At 54.7% G+C, this 26456-nt stretch overlaps 2 protein-coding genes and 1 non-coding gene across 18 annotated transcripts in view; all 3 read right to left on the reverse strand.

The window, feature by feature from the left end:
* Positions 1–3216: 3216 nt before the first annotated feature.
* On the reverse strand, positions 3217–7221 carry LOC134808034 (uncharacterized). The gene is made up of 2 exons (XM_063791033.1): positions 7138–7221; positions 3217–6847 (listed from the first exon to the last, which is right to left on the reverse strand). The coding sequence occupies exons 1-2, from the start codon at positions 7219–7221 to the stop codon at positions 6341–6343; spliced, it is 591 nt and encodes a 196-aa protein (XP_063647103.1). The 3' UTR covers positions 3217–6340.
* On the reverse strand, positions 6557–6619 carry MIR375 (microRNA mir-375). Its single transcript, NR_035777.1, has one exon. It is a non-coding gene; the product is annotated as a microRNA mir-375 (primary transcript).
* Positions 7222–7753: 532 nt separating the features above from the next.
* Positions 7754–26456, reverse strand: part of CFAP65 (cilia and flagella associated protein 65) — a 38951-nt gene continuing 20248 nt past the window's right edge. For 11 of the 16 annotated variants that reach the window (XM_063790782.1, XM_063790783.1, XM_016950541.4 and 8 more), the window contains 17 exons: positions 26302–26430; positions 24655–24868; positions 24200–24328; positions 18752–18928; positions 18403–18469; positions 18143–18253; positions 15679–15870; positions 15420–15578; positions 14816–14959; positions 14246–14359; positions 13946–14053; positions 11364–11408; positions 10919–11121; positions 10332–10460; positions 8860–9363; positions 8043–8180; positions 7754–7929 (listed from right to left, as the gene is read on the reverse strand). In XM_063790782.1, the coding sequence (XP_063646852.1) occupies positions 7845–7929; positions 8043–8180; positions 8860–9363; positions 10332–10460; positions 10919–11121; positions 11364–11408; positions 13946–14053; positions 14246–14359; positions 14816–14959; positions 15420–15578; positions 15679–15870; positions 18143–18253; positions 18403–18469; positions 18752–18928; positions 24200–24328; positions 24655–24868; positions 26302–26430 (2648 nt within the window). In that variant the 3' untranslated portion in view covers positions 7754–7844. Of the gene's footprint in view, positions 7930–8042; positions 8181–8859; positions 9611–10331; positions 10537–10918; positions 11122–11363; positions 11409–13945; positions 14054–14245; positions 14360–14815; positions 14960–15419; positions 15579–15678; positions 15871–18142; positions 18254–18402; positions 18470–18751; positions 18929–24199; positions 24329–24654; positions 24869–26301; positions 26431–26456 lie in introns of all 16 variants that reach the window. The other 5 variants (XM_063790786.1, XM_054679384.2, XR_010149888.1 and 2 more) reach the window with 4 other exon arrangements.

The raw sequence follows: 26456 nt of genomic DNA on the forward strand, positions 1-26456 counted from the left end.
TATGGAAGCGGAGGGTCAAAGAGGTGCAGGGCCTTGTCCAAACTCACATGGCTAGCCAGTTTCAGAGCAAGAATCGAGCTCAGACCTTTGGAAGCCAAAGCCTGTGCTCCGCCGCTGTCCATTGAAGCTCCCGTGCCAAAAAGTGCTCACAGGCCAGCTGCGGACACCCCAGCTCCCAGAAGCCTTGCCACACCAGCCTGCCTTCTAAGCCTTCTTCCCAGTGTTCCATGCTCAGCCCATCTCAGAGCCTTTGCATTTGTTGTTCCAGCTACCTGGAGTGTCTTGGTCACAAGATCGTGGCATGGCTGGCTCCTGTGTCACCTCCTCGGTGATGCTGTTCTAGGCACCCTTCCATCCATCACATCAGCCTTTTTCTTTCTAGCATTTATCACGCTGTAAAGTTATCTTTTTCATCTTGTGTTTATGGGTGTAGCAGCATCTCCCTTACCAGAGTGTAAGCTCCATTTGAAGGGGCAGGGACTGTGTTTTGTTCTCAGTTGTTATCCTCAAACCTAGCACAGTGCTGGATGCATAGTAGGCACTCAATAAAACTTCTTGAACGAGTGAACGAACAAGGTGGTCAGGCGTGGGCCAAATGTCCACGGGAAAAGGGGTGTAGAGAAAATTCTCCAATGGAAGTTGGGGGGGGATCTTGGCAGCTTGCTCTCCCACCTCTGAAGTTCTGGGTTGCTGAGAGCAGGCGCTGGGGGCAGACAGAGGATCCCTTGGGCTCTCTTTTCCCTGGTGAGGAGTTACTGTTGGAGCTCGCAGTGTGTGTGAAGATGGGTGCCAACAGTACAGGGCCCTAGAACTGGGCATGGCGGTAGAGTCCAAGTGAGGAGGATATGGGTCAGAGATGGGACAACCTCAGGCAGGTTTGACTGGGGGTGAGGTCAGAACAGTGTCCTGATTCCCTACCTAGCGGGGGTTTGAACAAACACAAACCTCAAGGAGGGAATACAAACTACAGAGTGGGGCACGAGCCAGTTCTGGACCCTTGGTGTCCCAGTCTTTGCCTTCAGTGTCACCAGCCCGGGCAGGGGTGAGGGGTGAAGAATCAGATCTCGCCTTCCCTCCTTCCCCCATCTCTATCCGACAATTCTGGATTCGGCCACCAGAGGGCAGGAGCAGGCCGCGCTGGCCCGAAAGCTGGCGCGGAGGGCGGGGTGGAAGGGGAGGTCCAGATCGGGAGGGGCCGCGGGCCCGGGTGGCTAGTGCGTCAGGCTGTGCGTCTGCGCTGTCCCTGACGCGGGCGCCAAGTGTTGGTCAGAGGGTGTGGGGGTGTCTGTCGGAGACTGGACACTGTGCACCGAGCGGGGCTGGGGGCTGGGCGTACTCTCGAGGGTCGGGCTCCACGTGTGGGTCCCACGGCGGCATTCTGCAGGAGTGGTGCGTCGCGCCTTTTCCAGGGTTAGGGGAGGAGGAAAAGCGGGGAGGCCGTCCAGCCGAGGTCCAGGTTGGAATTAGGAGTCCCGCTTGGAGTTGGGGAGTGGACCCCGTGTGTGAGAAGGGCCCCTACTCCTCCTCCAGTGTGAAACTCTGGTCTTGGCGGCAGCCAGCCTCTCCCCTTCTCTACCTTCTCCCTCCCCGTGGAAATGGTATGGAGGTACCCCCCCCCCACCCCCTCACCCATGACTTCTAGTTCTAGTAACTGCGACCAGCTCTCTCAGAAATGGGCATACTCACCACCGCCACCCATAGTCACTGGCCCAGAAGACCTCTAAACATCTCAGGGTTCCCCAACGCCCTCAGGCCCCTCCTGACTTTAGGCTTCACAGTTATCACCAAAGAGAAGAACCACTGAGGGGAAGGGGCTTCGAGGCAGCCCTGCCTACTGTGCCAGGAGAGGACTCTGGGATCGATAACCCCCCTTGGGTACCACGGACCCTACTGGTCTCCTCCTTTCCCTACCAGGCTGGTCCAGCTCTGCTCCTCTCCCCAGCTGCCGTGCCCCCCCCCCACCCCTAACAGCTGTTCCTGTTTGTTTTCCCAGATCAGTTGCGCCCAGAGCTTCCTGAAGGATGGGTGCCCAGGTGGCTTTGTTTGCCAGCTCAGCACAGTCACCCCTACCCCCTCCACATCCACAGCCTGGCCTTGGGGCATGGAGCGGGGAATTAGGTAGACAAAACCCAGAAACCCCAGTCGACACTTCACAGAGCCCTCAAAATCTCACAGAGACCTTATCACCCTCAGGGCCCCCACCCTGACCTCATTCAGTTCTCCATCTCACACTGGGACCTTTGAGTCCCACAAGGAAATCCTCAGGACCTCACCCCATCCCTAGCCACCATCTCCTGCCCTCTGATTTCACCGAAACCCCCATCCCATACAGACCCATAAGATCCCACAGAGAATCCTTTGAGCCTAAGTCCCCTCCATGAGGCCCTCACATCCCACCCGGACTCCCATCCCATGTGGGGACACATAGATCCCGCAAGGAAGCCCTCAAACCCACTCCTAAGCTCCTGCCCAATCTCCGTCCTAGGCAAAGGCCCCGAGAATCCCAAAGAAGTGGCACCTCTCTCACCTAGAGCCCCACCCCAGGAACAGCCTGACTGCTCAGTACTGCTGGGCAGCGGAGAGGGGCTGGTGGCCAATGTCCCCTCCTCGAGCGGGTTGCCTCCCAGCCCTCCCCCCTCATTTTACTGGGAAATCATCCAGGGGTTGGGTACTGAAGATGCAAATTCAGGGAAGGGTGCCTTCCCTCACCCTGCCACCATCACCAGCCCCTCCTTTCCACCCCTGCTTCTCTGGCCCCAGCCCCCACCCCCAGTCTGGAGCCCAGAATCAGCAGATGAGCACCTTCCCTGGGGCTGTGCAGGACTGGTCTCCTGGGAGACAGAGATAACGGGTACAGAGACCAGCCCAGTTTGGGCCAGTTAGGAATCCCACCCACACAGACCCATTGTTCTATCCCACTAGAAACAGAGCCCCTCTCCTCTGCCCCTCAGTGGGGTTAGAGAACTGGCCACCATCCAGGGAGCTGGCAGGCAGCTTTCACCATCACTCACACACAAAGCCACAGGGGTGACACAGGGTGACAGGGAGAGGGCACACACAGACACATGTTCAGTCAGATGGAGACAGAATCATCCACAGTTCCAGGCACATAGATGTGATCCCGCAAGCTTCGCATGTGAATAGTCTCATTCTAGGATTCCATAGAAACCTCAATGTCATGTTCATGTATGGCCAGACACTTGGTCACTCACTTATTCCTCAAAGATTTAATACGATGTACTATGTGCCACGGACTGTACTGGGCACTGGACTCACACACGAATATGCCCCATCACTTTCACACGTGCACATACCCACTTCACAGTCACCCAGGAAGGCATCAGCTCAGCCACCCACGCAAGGTCATACAGACACTGAAGGGTGAAGAGAGTGGGTTAAGAGGCTGTTGTGATTATTTAAATGCATGTAAAACAGAACAGGCCTGCAGTGTCCACCCAATAAATGTCCGCCGCCGCTGTTGCTGTGGTTGTGGTTATAACTGGCTCTGACGCACCTGCTTCCCACCACCCCTGGGGCTGGCCTGGTTGGTGGGTGGTCAGGCTGCAAGCATGGCTCTGGGAGCTGTACCCTCCTTCTCACCCTGGTTCCTGGCAGAAGCCAGCCTAGTGCTCAGGACGGAGCGCTTTCCTGCCTCACCGTATTTGAACCACTCCTCAGTTCATGACCTCAGTTTGGGAAGGTTGGGAGGGTCAGAGAGGAGTGTGCCAATTTCCTTTGTTCTTGCTCAGGCCTCTGCTCTCTAGGAAAAAATGCTTGGGAACCGAGCCGAGGACCTGGCTTCTGGTGTTGGTGCTTGTCCTGGCGCCATTTGGGGATTTTGGTCAGTCAGTCCCCTCTTAAGGCCTCTGATTTTTACCTATAAACTAAGCTGGCTGTGGGTCCTGGAGGGGCCTCCCAGCCTTGACTCCTGTGATGCCTCTGGAAGGTTCCTTCCCCTCCCTATCCAGCGTAAGCCTGCCCCACCCACCCACCCGTCTGGCCTAGCCAGAATGAGGGGGCGAGTTGCCACGGTCTCCATGGGGACTAATCTCCAAGAAGGTCAGTGAGGCTCTGGTACTGCCTTGGCCGGATGGGGATTAGCACCTGGGTGTGAGCCTCCCTCCTGCCAGCCAGTGCTTCCACTCCCAGGTCCCTCCACTGTCACACAGACCCTGGGCGGCCTCTAAGCCCAGAAATTCCAAGGCTAGGCCAGAATAATTGGGGTGGGTGGGGGCAGGGCAGCTGCCATAGCTGTTGGCTTGTCCATCTGTGGCCAAGAGGGAAACTCAGAGAGATGGAGTCAGATCTGTGCCCCTCACTGGCCCCTGGTGTCCAGCCACGGCCTGGGCCTTGCCCCTCCCTCACATTCTGTCCTTTAATGGGAGGAGATGGGCTTCCAAGATAAGGGTATCACCCTCCCCCCACCTCCAAACCTGTCTGCCACCTAGAAATCACCTCTTTATCCTTTGCTGGGGCTAATTCCCACCCTAGTTTGGGGTGGGATGGGGCTGTTTTGCAGCTTCCCCCTTTCTCCATACACACAATGCCTCGCGCCTCTGGTCCCCTGAGCCCTAGCCCCATGAATCCACATCCCCAATCTCTCTCAGTGTACATCTCTTGTTATCTTGAATTGTCTCCATGTGTCTCTCTCTGTTCCTCTTCCCTGGTTTCTGGTTTCTCTCTGGTCATCTCTGCCTCTGGTCTCGCTCTCACAGTCTAGGGTCTGCAGCCTCTGCAGCCCCTGGGATCTCCCCTGTGTTCTCACACCCCTCTTTCCTTCAGCCTATGCTCTTGGTCTCTTTCTCATCCTTCTCCATTTCTCTTCTGCTGTTTCTCAGCTGCTGCACTCCAACCGCTCAATCCCTTTTCCACTTCCCCCACTACCTGGTCCCTCCCCCACCCAGGGTGCTGACAGGGACGACAGGAAGCAGGCTCCAGCTTTGAGCAGGAGGGGGAGGGGGCCTGCCTCGCATGGCAGCTGCTGAGTGCCCCCCTCCCCATGCAGCCCCGCACCTGCAGGCCTGCCCGGCACTGGGAGACTCCGCCCTGTGGCAGCGGAGCAGCGGAGGAGGGACCTGGATGAGAGGCCAGATCCCTGGTAATGGCCAGCAACTGCAGTCTTAGGGATGGATAGTGGGTGGGGGACTGGGGAAATTAGGCCCTGGGGTGAAGGGGCAGTAATTCTCAGTCACCAGGAAAGATCCCCGCCCACTGGGTGGCTGCCTCCTTTTCACCACCCTCCCCTCAAGGCTGTGTGTGTGTGTTTGTGTGTGTTTGGGAGGGGGTCATTCCAGGCAGAGATCTCTTTGTTGTGCAGACCCAGGATGTGGAATCCTGGCCCCTGTCATGGTTGGGGAGGGAAGGGGAAGCCCTCAAAGACACAGGGAAGGTGCACCAGGACCATGCCAGGCCCCTGACAGGCAAATCTTTCAGTGCCAGGCAGAGTAAAGGGCTGGCCCAGGACAGAGCCTGGTCAGGGGGGCCAGGAGAGGGCTGCACACACCCTCGCCCAGGACCCAAGGACCTTCCCCTGCCCCTGGGGCTGCTCCATGAAGAGCCCCGCTGTAGTCCACCGTCTCCCCAAACCTGCCTGGGATCTGTCCAACGCCATCTCGCCCCTCCCCCTTCTCTCTCTGTGCCACGGACTCGGGCTCAGCAGATCCTTTGGGGCCTCTGGGTAGTTGGGTGACATAGGGGCACTAGAGCGGGTGGTGGTGGAGGGGACAATCCAGCACCTCTAGGAACATGCAATTTGGAGGGACTTCTGACCCTGGTTCCCATCTCCCAGGGCTGTCTCTGCCTGAGCTGAGGGCTACCTACCTACCCCACCCCAGCTGATGGAAGCGAGGATGTGGGATTCTGAGGTTTGAGGAAGGTGGTGAACCGCTGTGCCTGGGGGCTTGTCCTTTTCAGTCAGTCTGACTGTCTCAGACGTGGTTAGACTGAAAGAGGGACCAAGGGAGTGTCAGGGAGTGACATCTCAGGATGTCAGCAGCACCAAAGAGATCCGAGGAGTGGATTTGAGGCTCCATGGCGGCCCTCAGCTTCCCTCGCCCAGATTTTCCACACCTCAGCCTTGGCTCCAACTCCGTGAGGGCCTGCATCTTCCCCAGCATGACCAGGAACCCAGGAACCGGGACAGGAGGCTGGGGAGGCCCTAGCCCCTGCGGGAGGCCAGACCAACCGTTCACTGAGCAAATAGGAAAACCAAGAGGCCGGGAAATGACTTGCCCAAGGCCATAGAAGTCGCGGGGACAGAGGCGGACTAGAATCCGGTTTCCACCTCCAGAAGGGTTTCTGTTCTGGGCCACGGCCCCCTTCGCCACCCGCTGGAGCCAGCTCAGCCCGTATTACGACGCAGAATGGAGCCTGGCAGCCCAGAAGCTGCGGGCAGGGCAAGGCAGGGCGGGTGGGGCCGGATGGGAGCCGGATCTCCACTGGAGCGGCGCACAGCCTCTCCCACCCGTATGGTTGAGATGGCGGTGGCGGTGGCGGCGGCAGGTGCCTGCGTGGCGATCAGGCCGGCCCCCGGGCTGGTGCTGAGAGGCCGCCCCTGCCTCACGCGAGCCGAACGAACAAAACGCTCAGGTCCGGTTTGTGCGAGGGGCTCGTCGCGGGGCGGGAGCGGAGGGCCCGGGGCCTGGCGGTCGCTCTCGGTGATCTCCTGGTCCTGGTCTTCCGCGAGCTCAGTGCTGCACAGCGCCCCGCTAGCCTCCGCCCTCACCTGAACGCATCTGTGGCTGACACGTCGGCGGCCGCGGCGGCCACCGCAGGTGCGCACCTGGCCCGCCCCTCCTTTCCCAGCCACCCTCCGCCCGGCTTTCCTGGCCCCTCCGCCCGGCCCAGCCTAGCTTGGCTTCGTCCCCAGCCCACGCCTTGGAGCTTGTCCCGGAGCCCGGGCTCCGTGTGCTCTTATACTGCCTGTTCAGTCCCCGCCCCCAGACACACACACTCACACCTGTCCAGGCGCCCGTTTGCTCGGGGCAAATATTGACTCATGGAGGCGGAGCGCCCCCCCTCTCCCGCCCGGGCTCTGAGACCGGAGCTTCTCCGAGGCCTTGGTGGCGGGGGCGGAGGGGAGGGTGCTGGGGACCTGGGCGCCTCTGGAACAACACCAGATGTCACTTTTCCACCCACCTGCCTCTGGGAGGGAGGAGCCGAGAAGCAGAGGACAGAAGCTCCCGGGCGGGGGTTAGGAGGAACCGAGAGGTGGGTATCCATCCTCGTCTGAGGACTGATTCACAGTGGGAGTCGCTTAGCAGGGTCTGTGGCCCGAAATCCAGTGGTGACCTCGACCCGCCCCAGCCTAGTTCCTGGCCCTCCGCGGCGTGCCTCAGCTCTTCCTCCCCAGCCTCTTGGGCACTCGGAGCTCGGCAAATGCTAAGGGGCTGGCCCTGGGGGTGCTAAGCCTCTGAGCAGGCGCGGCGCGGAAAGGTGAGGGGTGGCCGCCCTGCCCAGTGGACACCTGCTTCGCTGGCCAGGCCTGGCACTCAGTTACTGTGCACCAAGGTGCGCTGGGGCAAAGGCCAGCCAGGCCCCACCCGGAGCGCCCTCCACTGGCCAGACCCGGTCCAGCGGCCGGCAGCTAGCGGCCAGGTCTCAGTCCAGCTGCAGTGTGGGCGGAGAGGTGCATCCTCCCGGGCCCTAAGTTCCCGCCGCGCCTCTGCAGTCCGCCGGGCTGCTCCCTGCCATCCTTGCCTCTCAGAGCTCGCGCGCGCGTTCCCCCTCGTCGGGGAAATAAAGTCAAGGTAGATATAGAAAAAAGACTAGATGCTTTTACTGGCGGTGGAGAGGGGGCCAGGCTTGACCTAGGGCGGCATGTCGGAGAGGCTGGGCGCGGGCATTTACGGAAGGTCGGTAGGAAGTGGCACCACCGGGTGGAGTACCTCTGCTTGCTGCGTCGGCAGCAGCGTGTCCGGGGTCAGACTCCTGGAAGACAAAAAGTCCCAGGTAGGCGTGGGGGCGAGGCTTCGGGCAGAGCCTGGCTGCCTCCGTGGCCCCTCTCGCACGGTCTGCGCGGCCGCTGGCCCCGGCGCCCCTACCTGGGCACGCAGAACGGGGGCAGGGCGATGACGCGTGGCCGCGAGGTGAGTACCACCTCCCCGCGGCTCGCCTCCACCAGGATGTTCTGGATCATGTTCTCCAGCAGCGCCTCCTGCAGGTTGGCGAAGGCGGGGAGCCTGCGAGGGGGCGGGGGCTAGCATGAGCGCGGCCGCAGTGCCCGCGCGCCTCCTGGCTCGCCTGTCCGTGCGGTACAGTGTGCCGCGAGCTCTACGGAGATTCTCATTCGACTCCCCTCATCCACTACACTATGGGGCATTCTTGTTTCAATGTCACGGACGTTCCAAGTGTGGCTAAAAGATTCCGAGTTGCCAAATATGCTGCTGGTTTAAGGGGTGGGATTCAAACCCAGGCGATGTAGTAGGCATCTCAGGGCCAAGTTTAGAGAAAGGTAGGGAAGTGATGAGAGGGCGCAGAAGGGACTGGGTGGGGCCTAGGGAATCCCTACAATGACATAAATCATCTGTAGGGCAGCCCCGGTGGGAAGTCCCACCTGCAAGACAGGTGGTCCTTTTCTGGCTCTAGAAGCCCATTTACAAGACTTTGCAGACTATAACAATTCTCCTGGTAAGTTGGTAAATGTCAACAACCAGTTCTCAGAGAAAAAAGAATAAACTTCAGTGTTGGTGCCGGGCGGATACTCCCACAGAGGCCTTAAGCTACCAACATGATCTCACTAAGCACTGAATTAGGATGAGATGTGCATATAGGCAGCAGCCATCCTTGGCATCCCACTGCCTCCTAGGAACCTTCTGCACTTCGCCTCCCTCCCGTCCTCACTGGGGCCTGGCTGCTCACCTTCTGATGGCCTCCTTCTCATCCTGTTCTTGCTCCTCCTTCACCATGACTTTCAGCTGCTGTTGCCACTGCCATTGCATGGACTCCTGGGACTCAGGCTGTGGTGTGGGCCCGATGCCCGCCCAGCTCACTTTCTCTTCCTTCTCATCCCTCTCCTCCTCCTTCTCCTCTATCTCCTCCTTGCCCAGCTCCTCCTCTTCTGTCTCCTCTTCTTCCTCCTCTTCCTCCTCCAACTCTTCTTCCTCCTCTTCACCCTTCTCCTCCTCCCCCTCTTCCTTCTTTCCCAACCCTGGATAGTGCTCTGGTCTGTCTTCCTTCGGCTGCTTGCCCTTCCCATCCTCCCAGCTGCTGGAGGGTACAGGCAGGATTGGCATTAAGTACAGGCTGTTTTTCTGGTCCATGAACTTAGTTGACTGCCCATTCCAGAATTGGCGGAAGTACGGCACCTGCTCCCCCAGGCTTTGGTCCACAGCCTCATGGAAGTTCTTGTCTTCCAGCAGGCCCCTAGGTGGCAGGGAGAAGGAGAAGGCCCTTGCTGACGGTCCCTGAAGCCCCTGGGGAGCCCTGGCTTCAGAGCTAGGTTCTAGGTGGGAAAGGGGCTGCTAGGTGGGGAGAGGGGAGCCCTTGGTCAGTTGTTCCTCCTGTCCCTTCTTTCAAGGAAGACATCTTTGAGCCTCATGGATTTTTAGAAGCGAACATGGTATGCTGGAGGCAGGGCAGGTCAGGTTCACACACATGATGGGCAGGAACCCTAGGAAGATAGTGGACTGGCTCCAGACTCATCTGCCAGCCCTGGAATGGGGCAGAACTCAGGATCCAGACCTGAGAATCCCTCCAGCCAGCTCCATCAGAGCCCCACTGTCCTGGGGTGGGGGGGCCGGGGTGGGGGGACCGTGGTGGGATCTTGCAAAGAAGTTCTGTTTCTTTTTTTCTTTTCTCTCTCTCTCTATTTCTCTCTTTCTTTCTCTCTCTTTCTCTCCTCTTTTTTCTTTCTTTCTTTCTTTCTCTCTCTTTCTCTCTTTCTGTCTTTGTCTCTTTCTTTCTCTTTTCTTTTCTTTTTTTGAGACAAGGTCTCGCTCTGTCTCCCAGGCTGGAGTACAGTGGTGTGATCATGGCTCACAGCAGCCTCAACCTCCCAGTTAATTAAGCTAATTAATGGTCTCAAGCAATCCTCGCACCTCAGCCTCCCAAGTAACTGGGACTACAGGCATGCACCACCATGTCCAGCTAATTTTTGCATTTTTTGTAGAGATGGGGTCTTGCTATGTTGCCCAGGCTGGTCTCAAACTCCTGGGCTCAAGCCACCCTCCCACTTCTGCTTCCCAAAGTGTTGGAATTACAGGCAAGAACCTCCATGCCCCACCAAGTTCTATTTCTCAAGAAAGGAAGAGTGCTGGAATGTAAGGGGCTCTGGCTGAATGAGCTGGAGGGATGCGAAGGTGGCAATGAGGGCCCAGGGTGTGAGCTGGTACCTGATTATGGTGGTGAGAATGTCAACCAGGAGCTGCTTCTTCTGCTTGGAAACAGGGCCCCACTTGTTAGGGGATTTTTCCTCAGAAGTCTCTGACTCTTCCCTGGGGGCCTTCCTCTTTGGCAGCTCCCTGTGGCAGCCATGACATTCTGAGTGGCCTGGGCAAGCCACCATGCTGGGGTTGGGGGCACAAGCAGTGGTGGTAGCTGCCCAGTGATGAGGACACAGATGAGTTTGAGGCACTCCCAGCCTTAACCCAAATGTAGTGCTACTGGGTTCAGAGAACCAAGCTCAAACCCTCAGAGTTAGCATGGGAGCTAGAGAGACTCCCAGTTGGAAAAAGAAGGAACGAAGAGGGGTAGGGGCTGCCTAGGTGTGTTCCCCAGGGGGCTCTGGCTGCTTTGTCCCCCTCCTAAAAGGGCCTAAGCAGTAATGGGGCATCCTGGGCCCAGAGGCGCTCAATGGGCCCCACTGCTGCTGCCCATGCTCCACCCCTCACCATGGGTTGGGTCTGGGCAGCCCCTGCTCTGGAGTGGAAGAGGGGACAGAGAGAAGAGGAAGGTGACCCCTGCCTTCCCAAGAGCTTACCGGTGCAAAAAGTGGCAGGGAAACTCTGAGAAGAAGTTAGCCAGAAAGTAGTCGGTGGCATGGGCTCGGGCGGTAAGGCCCAGGCAGAGCATGCCTGGCGAGGGTGGCTGGGGGCAGGGCCAGGACACCTCCTCCTTTGGGGTCTGCAGTTTCCAGCTGGCAGGCCGGCTGACAGACTGCTGGTTCTTGATGGGAGGCAGTGTCTTTGGGAAGGGAGGGACATGGATGACAAGGGTTTGGGCACCACACTCACATCACCAATGGGGTCCCTTGACCTAGTTCCCCCATCAGGCTCTTTGGGCCACATAGGCATGTGACCCCACTCATTGGCACTTTCATCCCTCCTTTCTGGGAGGCTGGTCCGGGGGTTGGAGGTCTCTCTGGGAGCAGGCAAAGACCCTCCCAAGTTGTCCCAAGAAGATGGGCCTGGGGCTCGCCACCTCACCTTGTACTTCCTCGCAGGTTCACAGGCTGTGCAGCATGTTCTCTTCTGTGGAAGAACAGAGATCCTTGCTTAAGATACAAGAGGCCCGGCCGGGGGTGGTGCCTCATGCCTGTAATCCCAGCACTTTGGGAGGCCAAGGTGGGCGGATCACCTGAGATCAGAAGTTTGAGACCTGCCTGGCCAACATGGCGAAAGCCCGTCTCTACTAAAAATACAAAAATTAGCCAGATGCGGTAGCATGTGCCTGTAGTCTCAGCTGCTCAGGAGGCTGAGGCTGGAGAATCGCTTGAACCTAGGAGGTGGAGGTTGCAGTGAGCCAAGATGGCGCCACTGCACTCCAGCCTGGGCGACACAGCGAGACTCTGTCTCAAAAAAAAAAAAAAAAAAAGATGTGAGAGGCCTAAAGAGACTCCCCCATTTTGATCCTCTTGCTGCCCTCTTGGTCCTGCCCAATTCCCAGTCACATTTTCCTCTAGAACCTTCCCTAGAGAAGTGCTGCCTGCAGACCAGGAAATTCTGGTTTCCTGAGTGAAGGAAATGCCATCAAATGTAGGCGGGCAGCTCCAAGGGAGCTTGCCCTGGTGCCCTGGAGCTTTGTGGTTCAGTGAGATGAGAAATCAGTCTCCCTCATTAAGATTTAATTCAGAAATTCCTTCCCTCATGCCCCCAAGAAGAGTTTTTTTGTTTTTGTTGTTTTTGTTTTTTTCTTTTTCTTTTTTTTTTTTTGACAGGGTCTCACTCTGTCACCCAGGTTGGAGTGGAGTGACCCCATCATAGCTCACTGCAGCCTCAAACTCCTGCACTCAAGTGATTCTCCCAACTCAGCCTCCCAAGTAGCTGGGACTACAGGTGTGAGCCACCACACCCAGCCAGTTTTTAAAATTTTATTTCTGTAGTGGCAGGGTCTCACTATGTTCTCCAAGGCTGGTTTTGATCTCCTAGGCTCAAGCAATCCTCATGCCTTGGCCACCCAAAGCACTAGGATTACAGGTGTGAGCCACCGCGCCTGGCCTTAGGAAGTAATTTGTATCCACAGTTGGGCCACAGCTTCAGAGGGGAGCAGTAAGTCTCTGGGGGTTCAGTGTGGCAGACACCAAGGTGATTGAGGAGCAAGAATACCAGTGTAGGAAGGTTGTGAAATTGGGGGAGGAACCAAGATGGAAGTGTTGTCTCGTGTTTATTATCAGACCCTCCCCCTCCCAAAACACATACTAATAGCTCCCATTCAGTGAGCGCTTCCTGGGCGCCAGGCACTGTTCTAGGCACTTCACCGGTATTAACTCACTTAATCCTCACAACGTTACAAAGCAGATATCTCACTCACATTAAAAAATATTTTTAGACTTTTATCTTTTTTTTTTTTTTTGAGACAGAGTCTCGCTCGCTCTGTCGCCCAGGCTGGAGTGCAGTGGTATGATCTCCGCTCACTGCAACCTCCGCCTCCCGGGTTCAAGCGATTCTCATGCCTCAGCCTCCCAAGTAGCTGGGATTACAGGAACCCGCCATCATGGCCGGCTAATTTTTGTATTTTTAGTAGAGACGGGGTTTCACCATGTTGGCCAGGCTGGACTTGAACTCCTGACCTCAAGTGATCTACCCGCCTTGGCCTCCCAAAGTGCTGGGATTACAGGTGTGAGCCACCATGCCCAGCCTAGACTTTTATCTTTAACCTTTTTAATATGGAAAATTTCAAACGTATACAAAAGTGGAGGGGATGCTACAAAGAACTCTCCGTTGCCCATTGCCCAGCTTCAACAACTAGCACCTCATAGCCAGTCTGGTCCCAGCTATGCCCCACCTCTGGATTATAATGAAGCAAATCCCAGATGTCACAGTATCCACCCCCACTTCTTACAGCTGAAGGAACTGAGATGTTACATAGGTTGACTGAGATCACAGAGCTAGAAATCATTAACTCCAGGAATGAAACCTGGGCAATCTGTCTCCAGAGCCTGCCCCGAAGCCACAGTGTCTTCCACCAGAAGGTGAACTCTAGGCTGGACACAGTGGCTCACGCCTGTAATTTCAGCACTTTGGGAGGCCGAGGTGGTCAGATCACCTAAGGTCAGAAGTTCGAGACCAGCCTGGCCAACATGGTGAAACCCCATCTCTACTAAAAATACAAAAATTAGTCAGGTATAGTGGTGGGCACCTGTAGTCCCAGCTACTCAGGAGGCTGAGGCTGGAGAATTGCTTGAACCTGGGAGGTGGAGGTTACAGTAAGCCACTGCACTCTAGCCTGGGTGACCGAGTGAGACTCTGTCTCAAAAAATAAATAAATAAAAATAAATAAAATGTGAGCTCTGCTTGTCTCCCCTAAATCTCCAGTGTGCAGCACACAGTAGCCACTCATTAAATGCTGGCTACACGAGGCAGGGAATGGACAGCCAGCCTTCTCTACCCAGAGAGCCTCTCCGGATGGCTGTGGAGATGCTAAGCTGAGTCCAGTGAATGAAATGTAATCTCTTAGGGCAGGCTGGCTGGTTTGGCCTGGAGGGCCACCTTGGCCCACTACCTCTGTCCCCTCTGGTAAGGCCAGTCAGAAAGATCTGGGTGTTTGAGATCTACTCAGCCCTCCTCACCTTCACTTTCCTGTCGGTGATGGTGAACTCCACTTCCTGCCGCGCCTTCTCGTCCTTCCACTCCTGCAGCTCCTTGTGATACTGCCTCATGAGCTGCTGCGAGTACAGCTATGGCCCAGGACAGAGAGAGAGAAGGCCAAGGTCTAGAGCTTGCCCGGGGCCTATGCTGTGAGCCCTCTCCCTTCCAAGGGCTGACTTCTGCCTTTTGCTGGGGTCTGGGGATCTCACAGCCCATCGCACCCCACCCCAGCATTGGGAGCCATGCCTCCATCCCACTTTACCCCTGGGGCTGGTTCCTACCTTGCATACCAGGTCTGCACTGTAGAAGCTGGCATGCACAGAGGCCCTCAAGGTCACCACAAATGGGACCGTCTCTTCAGGAGCCACCACCCCTATCATGGGACTCACAGACACCTGTTGATTTGGGGAAGGAGTCTCTGGAGATTCACAGGGATGGAATTGGATAGGATGGCACGGAATAGGATGGGGTGAGATGGGACAGGATAAGATGAGATGAGACAAGATGGGATGGGATGGGATGGGACAAGATGGGATGGGATGGGACAAGATGGAATGGGATGGGACGGGATGGGATGGGATGGGATGGGATTGGATGGGATGGGATGGGGTGGGGTGGGGTGGGGTGGGATGGGATGGAGTGGGGTGGGATGGAGTAGAATGGGGTGGGGTGGGATGGGATGGGATGGAGTGGGGTGGGATAGGGTGGGATGGGATGGAGTGGGGGGGATGGGATGGGATGGGGTTTTGTGGGGTGGGATGGAATGGAGTGGGGTGGTATGGGATGGGGTCAGGTGGGGTTGGGTGGGTCTGGAGCTCTGATGGAAGTTCCAGGGCTCAGGGGACTCTCACCTCCCCAAAATCTAGAGGACTTGGCTGCCAGGAGAAGGCAATTTCCTCGTTCTTGGAGATGTTGTTGAGGAAGAGCAGGTGGCTGCACTTGCTCTGCACAGGTATGTTTCCCAGGGAAATATGAGACTGGGACAGGAAGACATTCTGTGGGTGGAGAGCGGAGGTAAAGAAATAAGAACCGGCCAGGCATGGTGGCTCATGCCTGTAATCCCAGCACTTTGGGAGGCCAAGGTGGGAGGATCACGAGGTCAGAAAATCGAGACCACTGTGCCTGGCCCTTTTGACACCTTTCAACACCCCCACTCCTATGCCATCTCTTAACATCCTCATCCCAGTGAAGAGGGTGGGATGGAGGGCCCTGAGGCAGGTGGAGCGGCTTGAGCAGGAACACCTGTGGGCACTAGGTGGCAGGGTAGACCTCTCATGGAGCTGGTGCCGCCTCCTGAATCTGGAGGAGGGTGAGTTCCAAGGTCTCATCTCTGCCTCTGTCCCTCCTCAACTACATCTCATGTCCCTCCCAGCCTCCCCATCCTTCTGTCTGGCCACCCTGGGCTCTGAGGCTCTCCCCCAAGGCCTCAGGCCTTCCTAGCTCCCCTTTCCCCACCTGTCCAGGCACCACCAGCCTAGAGTGTATGGAACTGTTGTCCCACGAGGAGATGTTGTGGAATGGGGCTGTGTCCCCCATCATATGGGGGTCGTAGCCCACTCCCTGGAAGTGGATGAGGGCCGAGTTCCATCCCAGGATGTGTATGGGCACGTCCACCTGGGGAGTTAGGAGGGTGGGGGTAGGGACTGGTCAGAGGGAGGCCTGCTGAGGAAGCCAGCACCACCCCGCCTCCCACGTCATCCAGGTTGCTGCTCACCGTGTAGGTCTTGGCCTCGATAGGTGAGAAGATCCACAAGACCCGTGCAGTGCTGCCTGGCTGGATCTCCCCTTTGGGGTTGAGGCAGCAAAAGATGGGGTGATCAAAATTTTTTTCCTGAACCTGTGACAGGACATCGGTCTGGACCTCATATGTCACGGGCACTGAGCCACCATTATACAGCTCATAAATCTGCAGGGGGCAGGAATAGGAAAATTGCCACATCAGCTCAGCACTGCAAATCAGAAAGCCTGGGATGCTGTGCCCACTGTGGGAGGGCAGGCTGATCTCCATGATGTCACCCTTTGAGTCTCAGCTCCCGTGTGGCTTGATCACCCGAGAAGTATGTAACTGTATGGTCAGCCGGTGATATTTTAGGATAATCTGTAATCTTATTTGTAAAGGAGTAGCTTATTTTATTTGTCTTCAATTTAACTTCATCAAGTTTCTTTTTCTTTTTCTTTTTCTTCTTTTTTTTTTTTTTTTTTTGAGACAAGGTCTCACTTTGTCACCCAGGCTGGAATACAGTGGCATAATCATGGCTCACTGCCGCCTCGACCTCCTGGGCTCAAGCAATCTTTCTACCTCAGCCTGCCAAGTAGCTAGGACCACAGGCATGCACTACCACACACAGCTGCTTCAAAAATATATATATATTTTTAGAGATGGGGGTCTCACTGTGTTGGCCAGGCTGGTCTTGAACTCATGGCCTCAAGCAATCCTCCCACCTTGGCCTCCCATATTACTGGGATTACAGGCTTGAGCCACTGCGCCTGGCCAAGGGAGTTCTGCTTAAAGGCAAGTAAGGGGGCGGAAAAGTCTGAGGGACTAAAGACCAACTCCAAAGATTGGGAATCATAGAATGTCCTAGAAGAAACCAGAGATCTTCTGATCCAATCCTTCCTTTTAGAGATGAGAAAATTGAAGCCAGAGAGAATAGAGTCCATCTGGATTCAGTCCCAGCCCCTTTTCCCCTTTCTGAGCACTCACTCCTGAGCATGCTGACTCTATTTCTCTAGCCTGGACCACCCTTTGAGCTCCAGACCTGGTACTATGGGTTAAATGCTTGTGTCCCCACAAAATCCATATGTTGAAACCTAATCCTCAATACAATAGTATTAAGAGATGATCAGGAGGTGATTCGGCCACAAGGGCGGAGCCCTCACAAGTGGGATTAGTGCCCTTATAAAAGAGGCCTGTGGAAGCTCGTTTGCTCCCTCCACCATGTGAGGACACAGCAAGAAGCCACTGAACCAGGAAGTGGGCCCCCACCAAACACCAAACCTGCCCATGTCTTGATCTTGGGCTCCCCAGCCTTTTTAATTAAGATAAATTATAATAAATTAAATTACAATAAATTATAATAAATTTGTGGTCTTTATAAGCCACCCACTCTATGGTAACTTGTTTTAGCAGCCAGAATGGACTAAGACACTTGGTGTCCACCTTCTACCTAACAAGCCCTCTTGGTTGTCTCATTAGCATCTCAAACTTGGCCAGAACCAAACTCTTCATTCTAAAGCCTATTCCTGCTCCCAGTTTATCTCCTTTTAGCAAATGGCACTATGTATTCCCAGTAGCTCAAACCAGCTTCACTGTCACAGACCCTAGTGGGGCTGCTGGGAAGGCAGAGGGGTAGCGGGTGGGTATGGAAGTGAACAGAGTTGGGGATAGGAGACTCCCCTCTAGATCCAGGAAGCCCATTCCTTGGCCTCTAGGGTGAATGGCTGGAGGCCCCTGCTCAGAAACACATGGGCTTCTAAATGATTAAAAATTGCACAGCTGTGAAATGTTTGGGAAAATATTATGTCCCCCTCTTGGAGATTACCAATCTACATTTCCAGAGCAAGGAAACTGTATTGCCTTCAATCAGTAAAGAAAGAAAGGTCTAAAGCTTCCCAAGAATTCACATTCTAGTTCTTCACATTCCAGAAGGACATCCTTTTTGGAGCAGTGATTTTCAAATTGTGGCTAAGACCTACTGGTGAGCAGATCTAAATCAATGTTGTGGGTCATGCCCAGCATTTAAAAAATTGGACAGAATAGAACAAAAAAGAACATATCAGTATACTTTGCATGTAGTAGTATAATTATCAATTTGCAGCAATTCTACTTTGGTTGTATGTTTATGTATATACTGGGGTGTAAGCATATATAACATCAAATATATTAGTATGGTTCATGGTCAAAGAAGTTTGAAGAACATTTTGCTAAAGGAAAAAAAAAATCCTCATTTTTTAATTGGAACTGGGCCTGGCAAAGGGCGTAGCACCAGGCACTAGGACACTGCAGCCTCTCCCTTCAAGTCTCTCCCAGTTGCCCAGTCTGGGGGTTCAACCTGCTGGCCCAGCCCCTCAATGCTTCCAGAGGGCCATGTCTTTGTCACCCTCTCAAGGGCTGACACTCCTACCTAGAGATCAACACTTAGGCCTTCTTGGTCAACAGGACAATGTGGACCACTGACCTGCCGTGGGGGTAGCGTGTCACCAATGGGAATGGGGATGAACTGGTGGGTAGTAGAGGTGAAGTGCACATACTTCTGCTCTGGCTTCACTGTCACACCTATGAAATTTAGCTGGAAATAAAAGTTCCCCCGGAGGAACTGACACAGCCAGCGGAGATCTGGACCCCAGTTCCCCAGGAGAACACAGCTCCCTGCTCCTGTCCAGCCAGCCCCCTCCTCCAGCCTGAAACTAGGGCAGAGCCAGTGTGCTGGGGCCTCACCAGGATCTCCCGGCCATGGGACACCTTGAAGAGCACTGGGAGGTGATCAGTACCGATGAACAGGTGGCTAGAAAGAAACAGATAAGTCTGGGAGTGAGTTCTGGAGCCCTGGTACAAGTAGGAGAGCAAATGGACATGACATTTCTGGGGCTTTGAGCTGGCCAGCCCCTGGGAGCAACTCGCCCTTGAGTTGGGATGGGGCAAGAAGGAAATTAGACCTCCTCTGCAGGTGAGAAGGTGGTCCTCCCAGGGAATGGCCATTTGGGGTGCCCTGGAGTCATACAATGAAATGCCCGGGGTAGGGGCCTCTATGACTGGAAGTGCAGGGGGTTTGGGGGGTGGGGAACACCTGTATTTTAACTCCACCATCTGCTCCTGCCCGGGACTCAGGCTCCCAGCCTTGGGGCTGATGGAGAAGAGGCAATTGTCCTGCACGCGCATCTGGTGGAGCTCAGTGGAATTCAACTCTGCTTGCTCTGCCCAGAGCTCCACATCAATCCGCTGGTCACTTGGAAAGAGGAAGGCCCTGGGAGAGGGGTGCAAAGCCATACAAAGAAACTGGTCAGGCAGAACAGAGAGGCAGGGGCTCTGAGACCCTGATGGGCAGGTGGAGGCTTCTTCCATGACTCCCGCACTTCATGCACCCATTTGGCAAACTGTCCCATGTGTGCCTGAGCAAATGTGGCTGTTGTGGATTCTTGTTTCATAATGGCCCCAAAACCCAGGAACAGACTCTGGGCCACGGCAACTCAAGAAGTGAAGAGTGGGGCTCCCACTGTGGATGCCAGGAGTCAAGGTGTTGCTTGAATATGGGGGCCACTTTGAGCTGGCCATGAACCCTTCTGTGACAAAGCTCTTGGGAAAGGGCCATTTGGGACACCTAGGAAGGCTGGCAGCACCAACCAGCAGCCCCAGGGAGTGGGGTGTCCAGGCCAACTTGGGCACAGGGTGGAGAACAGATGCCCCAGCAGGGCTGGCACTCTTGAAACAGAAGCAAGGCTGTGCACAGAGTTAATGCCCCTGACATGCCTAGGACTGCGGTAAAGTAGATAATGCACCTTAAGTAGCCGACAAAACTAGTGACAAAGGGTCCTGAGGTCACAATCTGAAAGGAGAACCCATTTCACTCTCGGAGATGGCACAGAACTGGTTCCAGCTGCAAACCGGGTGGAGGATACGATAGGGAGCATCCAGAAAAGGAAAAGAAAGTGCCCAACACACACCTGAGAGAAAGTGCACAATGCACACCTGAGAGAAAGCACACAACGTGCACCTGAGAGAAAGCACGCAACACACACCTGAGAGAAAGCACGCAACACACACCTGAGAGAAAGCACGCAACACACACCTGAAAGTGCGCAACACACACCCAGGAGAATGCGCGCAACAAACACCTGAGAGGAAGTGTGCAACGCATACCTGAGAGCACGCAACACACACCTGAGGAGAATGCATGCAACACACACCTGAGAGAAAGCACGCAACACACACCTGAGGAGAATGCATGCAACACACGCCTGAGAGAAAGTGCACAAAAGCAACCTGAGAGAAAATGCACAACACACACCCGAGGAGAATGTGCACAACACACACCTGAGAGGAAGCATGCAACACACACCTGAGGAGAATGCATGCAACACACACCTGAGGAGAATGCGTGCAACACACACCTGAGGAGAACGCGTGCAACACACACCTGAGGAGAACGTGTGCAACACACACCTGAGAGAAAGCACACAACACACACCTGAGGAGAATGCACACAACACACACTTGAGAGGAAGTGCACAACACACACCTGAGGAGAATGTGCGCAACACACACCTAAGGAGAACGCGTGCAACACACACCTGAGGAGAATGCACGCAGCACACACCTGACGGGAAGTGTGCAACACACACCTGAAGGAAGGCACGCAACACACACCTGAGAGAAAGCACACAACACACACCTGAGGAGAATGCACACAACACACGCTTGAGAGGAAGTGCACAACACACACCTGAGGAGAATGTGCGCAACACACACCTAAGGAGAACGCGTGCAACACACACCTGAGGAGAATGCACACAGCACACACCTGATGGGAAGTGTGCAACACACATCTGAAAGAAGGCACGCAACACACACCTGAGAGCACACAACGCACACCTGAGAGAAAGCGTGCAACACGGGCCTGGAAGCCTCAGTAGGAGTCAGGGAGGCCTAAGTCCAAACCCTCAGAAGGAACCAGTCTTAACTTTTTTCACATCTGAAGCATGCAGAATAGTAACATTCAACACTGCTAAGTTCAGAAAGAACAGACTCAAACATAGGTGGATGGAGAGGGAACTGCTCAACCTCTTGGACGGAATTTTGGCAGCATATGCCCTTTGACCTAGAAGTGTCTGTTTGGGAAACCAATTCATAGGAATAAAAGCACATATGTGTGCATGCTTATGTGCACGCAACGCACACCTTTGTGTGGATGTCTATCACCACTTTCTTTGTAGTGGTCATGAAAAAAAAGCAGCTGGGAACAATTGGAGTTTCCAATAGAGGAGTGATTTAACCATTTAAAGTCCATCCATATTGTGGCATATTATACAGCTATTTAAAAGAATGCGTTAGATATATGTATTGATCTAAAGGAGATGTTATTGATATAATGCTGAGTGAAAGCATCATTATTCCTGAAAGTAACAGATATAGTATTGGGCCATTACTGTAAAAAAAAGAAAGAGAACCGCTCTGTAAATATGTGCGTGTCTGTATGTTGTGCAAATCCTGAGTGTGAAAGGCACATTCCGAATCCTCATCACCCTAGCAGCTGGACTTGGAGAGGGGGCTGCGGAGCTTCTTATTTTTTCCCATAGCTCCTATGTTGTCTGACTTGTTACAAGTGAGTAAACCACTGTTGTCATTTTATTGGGGATATTCAGCAGTGGCAAAATTGGAGACCTTGCTAGTTTGGGGTCCTTTAATATTTCAGCCTCTCCTTTGTCCTCACTGCCTTCTGCCCTGGTCCAGTCTCCCTCCTTTTTTTTTTTTTTTTTTTTTTTTTTTTTTTTTTTTTTTTGAGACAGTCTCACTCTGTCACCCAGGCTAGAGTGCAGTGGTGCAATCTCGGCTCACTGCAACCTCCACCTTCCAGGTTTAAGCAATTCTCCTGCCTCAGCCTCCTGAGTAGCTGGGATTACAGGTGTGCACCACCACATCTGACTAATTTTTGTATTTTTAGTAGAGACAGAGTTTCACCATGTTGGCCAGGCTGGTCTCATACTCCTGACTTCAAGTGATCTTCCCACCTCGGCCTCCCAAAGTGCTGAGATTACAGGCGTGAGCCACCAGGCCTGGCCCAGTCTCCCTTGTAAATAATTCCAACCCCTTTCCCTTCCAGCCCTCTAGCGTGGGCTTCTATGCCATCTTGCACCCCTCTATCTGGAGAACCACAACGGCCTCCCAACATGTCCCCTTGCCTCAAGCTGCTAACCCATTCTCCTCCAGAGACCAGTGTGACAGGTCTTGAAAGCTGATCCTGTCTTTGCTCCTAACTCCCCGATGCCCATCCCATGATGTCCTCAGGAAGAAGTCCAAACTCTCTGAAGAAGGATTCTAAGGCCCTGTATGTCCTGGCCCCTGCCTGCCTCCTCAGCCTCATCTGAGACTCTCCACCCGCTGCTCCAGCCATGCGGTGTACACACCAGGCCCTCTGTCTGGAAGGCGCTTCACAACCTTTCTGCCTTTTCCCGCGAGGCTGTAGGTCTAGCTTAGTTGTAGCTTTCTCCAGGAAGCCCTTCTGAAATGCTGCACACACCTCCTTCACAGCACATATGACCCCGCAACAGGAGGCTAGTCTGCAGCGCCTCGAGGGAAGAGACTGGGCCCATCCACATTTCTATCCTGAAGACCAGCCCAGAGCCAGCATCTAGGAAGCACCCAGTAAAGGTGTGGCCAATGAATTAAAGACTGGATGAATGAACAAATGATGTTAACCAGCATATTTGACATCTGAAAAGAATCTCCCCTTAAATGCAAGACCCTACGAAGGCCAGGGCCAGGTAAAGCAGAGGCGCGAAGGGGAGAAGGCGTGGAGGGAGTGGGGCAGCTGCATGGTTCCCTGCTTCCCCTGGAGCTCCCCCTCCCACTTGGGGTTCCTGCCTGCTGCTGCCTCCTGGCCCTCTCTGACAGGCCTTGGCAGGAATAAAACCCTCCGTCTGTTCTTTATGAGCTCAGAAGAGACGGACTAGAATTTTCAAAAATAGCCTTCTAAGAAATTGAAAGGAAATACAACAACAAAAAAGCATAGGAGAGTCAATCTGCTTAGAATCCTGGAAGAGGCACGGACTGCCTTCCTGCACCTCAGATAATCTCCTGATGGATGGGCCCGGCTGGCTGGGCATGCTGCCTGGGTTTCCCCCGCCTCTGTTTCCAGCAGCCTGGACCCTCTCCACAGAGAGTGTGAGCTGGTTGCTCCTACCCAAACACCAGCACGCAGTCCACGCCAGGACACAGGCCAACACCGCTTTTTCTGCCCCCACCCCTCTCCCTGGAGCCCTGTAGGGCCTGGCTCCGGGCCCACTCAAAGAGCCCAGTGAATGGCAGGTCTGGAGCTCAAGGCAGGCCCTGGCCTTCCCCACCAGGCTGGCAGCTCTGCCAAGGTTCCCAGTCATTCAGAGCTAGAAGCCCTCAGTTACTCACAGTTCTGGCCCTTCTCAGACAGGAGCCCCCTAAAGAGCCAGTTTCCCCATCTTCCTCCACCATGGAGGAGAAAGGGGACAGTCAGAGAGTGAGGGGCTGCTAGTGCCCATCTGATGATGCAGACCCCACCCCTCTCACTCCACATTCCCCAAGGCTCTCTCTGCTCAGGCCAGCGAGTTCCTGATCACAGAAGCCCCCACCTGCATATTTTCATTCTCCCCCACTCACTGCCATGCCCTGGCCAGACCCCTGGATCCCTCTCCTAAGTCTGACCCAGATGGGGACACTTTTTTTTCCACCTCTCTTTAGCCAAGCAAAGTTGGAAGTCATCAAAAGGAGTTTACTAGGAAACAAAGGCACATGGTGGAGAGAGGAAAAGTCCATGCATGGAAGCAGGATGTTTGCTGGGCACAAGTTCTGAGCCTCTGGGGGAGAAAAGCCCCTCAGCCAGGACCCTCGGGGGCAGCTCTGTCCCCGGCAGCAGGTCCCTGTCCTTCCCCACCAGAGACCCTCAACTTGCCCCCATTCAGGCCCAGCCTCCACTAAGCTGGGGCTCCGTCAGGCGGGCTCCAGCAACGAGGCAGTGCGTACTATGTAGAAGCAACTCAGTCTTCTTGCTGACTAACTGGGGTAGGCAAGGGCTCTGGACTGGACAAATTCAGCTTTGAACCTGGATCTGTCCATTCATGGCTGAATGGTCTTCGCTGAGTCCTTAACCTTGCTGACCCACAGCCTCCCTGTCCGTGAAAGAGTCTAGAGAGGAGGAGTTTCCCACAGGATTGGAGGAGAAAAGACTTGTAAAGTGCAGGTCCTGGCATGCAGCAGATGCCCAGTGAATGTGTCTCATTTGTTAAGTTATTAAGGCCACTATGCCCAGGCTCCATCAGGGCAGTCCCACCGCTTCTGAGCCTATCACCGTGTCTCAGCCGGTGACAGGCCCCGAGTCCTGCTGGCAACCCCAGTTCCACCCTGGCCTCTACAGCCGTCAATGTGAGGTCCACTCTTCACAGACAGCAAGCAGCCAGGCCACCACGGGCAAGAGAGTGCAGCTCTTGTTCTCCTTCAGCCTCTAGGCACTTGTCTCCTAGGCCCCCCAGTGGCCCCCTTCAAGCCATACCAGTCCAGGGACACCACTCCGCTGTTCTTCAGGGCCAGGAATACCACAGAAGGTGGGGCCTTGAATGGTGCGGCCCCGAAATTGAAGTCAAGCCTTAAAGGGGTGAGGACGGGGGGGATCTGGCTCATGCTGTGAGGAACAGAGAAAGGGGTTCAGAGATGGGAATGGGGCCAGGGCAGGGCCCTCCCAGGGATGGCTGGCTTGGGCACTCCCCTCCCTCCAAGTGGGAACTGGAGAATCTGGGACTCAGGGGCAAGGGTGGGCTGGCTCTTCAGACCTCAAGGCAATTCCTCCCTTCCCTGGGCCCCTCCAGGGATGGGCGAGAACTGGGGAGCTCTTCCCTCAAAGAGATGGGAAACAGCTTCCTTGTTCTGGGAGTCTGGGCAGAAAGCTCCATGAACATCCCTAGATAGGCCCTGCCCCCAGCCCCCACCCCCACTCCAGGCTCAGCTCACCTGTGCCGGGTGGGCACCTTGTAGGTGAGCTCACAGGGGGTGGGGTCACGCTCCAAGTAACTGTTAAGCAGGTCCAGAGAGAAGAGGCGCCACAGGTGCTTCCGGGTGATACCCTCAGCACTGCCCATGGAGCTGACATCCAGGATGGAAAGCAAGGGGTACACGGCCACCAGGGAGACGCAGCACAGCTCCTGCTTCTCCCCAGCCTTGTTATCTGGGGAGGGGGGTGAGAAAGAGAGAAGTGGGCTTGCCTCCCACCTTCCCTGGAGGGGGCATGCAGGCCAAAGGTGCAGGAGTCCTGGGCAGTTGGCCCCAGGACCCTCATCAGGAGCAGTGGACCCCTCTCGGGCTCTAGGGCATTTCCAACAACAGCCAGCCCTTGTCTGACACTTTCTGTGTACTGGGCATTGTCCTCAGTGCCTTATACACATGCCTGCACTTAATGTGTACCGTGATTTGGTTTCAAACTAATTTTTAATAACAGCTTTATTGAGACACCAGTATATACTGGGTAATTTACCCTTTTAACACACACAATTCAGTTTTTTTTTTTTTTGTATATGCACAGAGTTGTGCAACCATCACCACTATCTAATTTTAGAAAATTTTCATCATCCCAAATAGAAGCCTAGTACCAATTAGCCATCCCTCCCCATTCACCCTCCCCAGGCAACCGCTAATCTACTTTCTGTCTCTCTCTGCCTATTCTGGACATTTCATATAAATGAAATTATTCAATATGTGGCTTTTTGTGACTGGCCTCTTTCACTTAGCATAATGTTTTCAAGATTCATGCAAGTGGTGGCAGGTATTGACTTCACTTCCCTTTTCTGGCCTGTGTGACATTATGATCCCCATTTTTATTTATTTATTTAATTTCATTCCATTTTTGAGATAGGGTCTCACTGTGTTGCCAGGCTGGAGAGCAGCGACACAATCACAGCTTATTCACTGCAACCTTTACCTCCTGGGCTCAAGCAATCCTCCTGCCTCAGCCTCCCAAGTAGCTAGGACTACAGGTGCATGCTACCACACCCAGCTAACACTTTTATTTTTGTAGAGGTGGGGTCTTGCTATGTTGCCCAGGCTGGTCTCGAACTCCTGGCCTCAACCAGTCTTCCCACCTCAGCTTCCCAAAGTGCTGAGATTACAGGTGTGAGCCACCATGCCCAGCTTATTATCCCCATTTGAGACATGTGGAAACTGAGCACAGGGAGGTGAAGCAACTTGTTAAGGTTACAAGTGCTGGAGCCAGGATCCAGTTCCAGAGCCTCTGGCCCCAGTCCACACTCTTAATTTCCTCTCTGTGCTGCCCTGGACTCCTTCCAACCTGCCTGGGGCAGGCTAGTAAGTACTCCATTTTACGGAGAAGGAAGATGAGGCCCAGCGAGGCTTGGGGGCTAAGATTTCACAAAAAGTCAGCACAGCTCCTAACTCCTTGCACTGGGCACATGCACATATGGACACTCATCTGGACAGACATGTCTGGTGTGTGGCATTTATGCCAGACACCAAAGGCACACCTCAGCACACCCCACTCACCCTGCCAGCTCTGCCTGACGCTCGGCATCCACTGCCTCACATAGCCCTCCCCCTTCATCCTGCATTTCCCCGGCCCCGACTCTCTATGCCAGGCAGTCTAGGTACCTCTGCGGGAAAGGAGAGAGTAGCTGATGGTCCAGGAGTACTGGGACCGGTGCTTGGGACAGGCAGTCAGGCAGATGGTGTCCTGGGACCGGGGTGGCATGCTCCCCTCTGTTCGGTCCAGCTGCAGAGCTGCTCAGGGATGATGCCGGGGGGTC

The sequence above is a fragment of the Pan troglodytes genome, chromosome 13 (assembly GCF_028858775.2).
Source record: "Pan troglodytes isolate AG18354 chromosome 13, NHGRI_mPanTro3-v2.0_pri, whole genome shotgun sequence".
NCBI classification, from domain to species: Eukaryota; Metazoa; Chordata; class Mammalia; order Primates; family Hominidae; genus Pan; species Pan troglodytes.

Excerpts from the sequence above, each read along its gene's own strand:
- LOC134808034 (XM_063791033.1), bottom strand. The coding sequence starts at position 7,221 with ATGGATACCCACCTCTCGGTTCCTCCTAACCCCCGCCCGGGAGCTTCT. Across the intron at positions 6,848-7,137 it reads CTCCTCCCTCCCAGAGGCAG|GCTGGGCCGGGCGGAGGGGC; the intron begins GTGGGTGGAAAA and ends AAGCCAAGCTAG.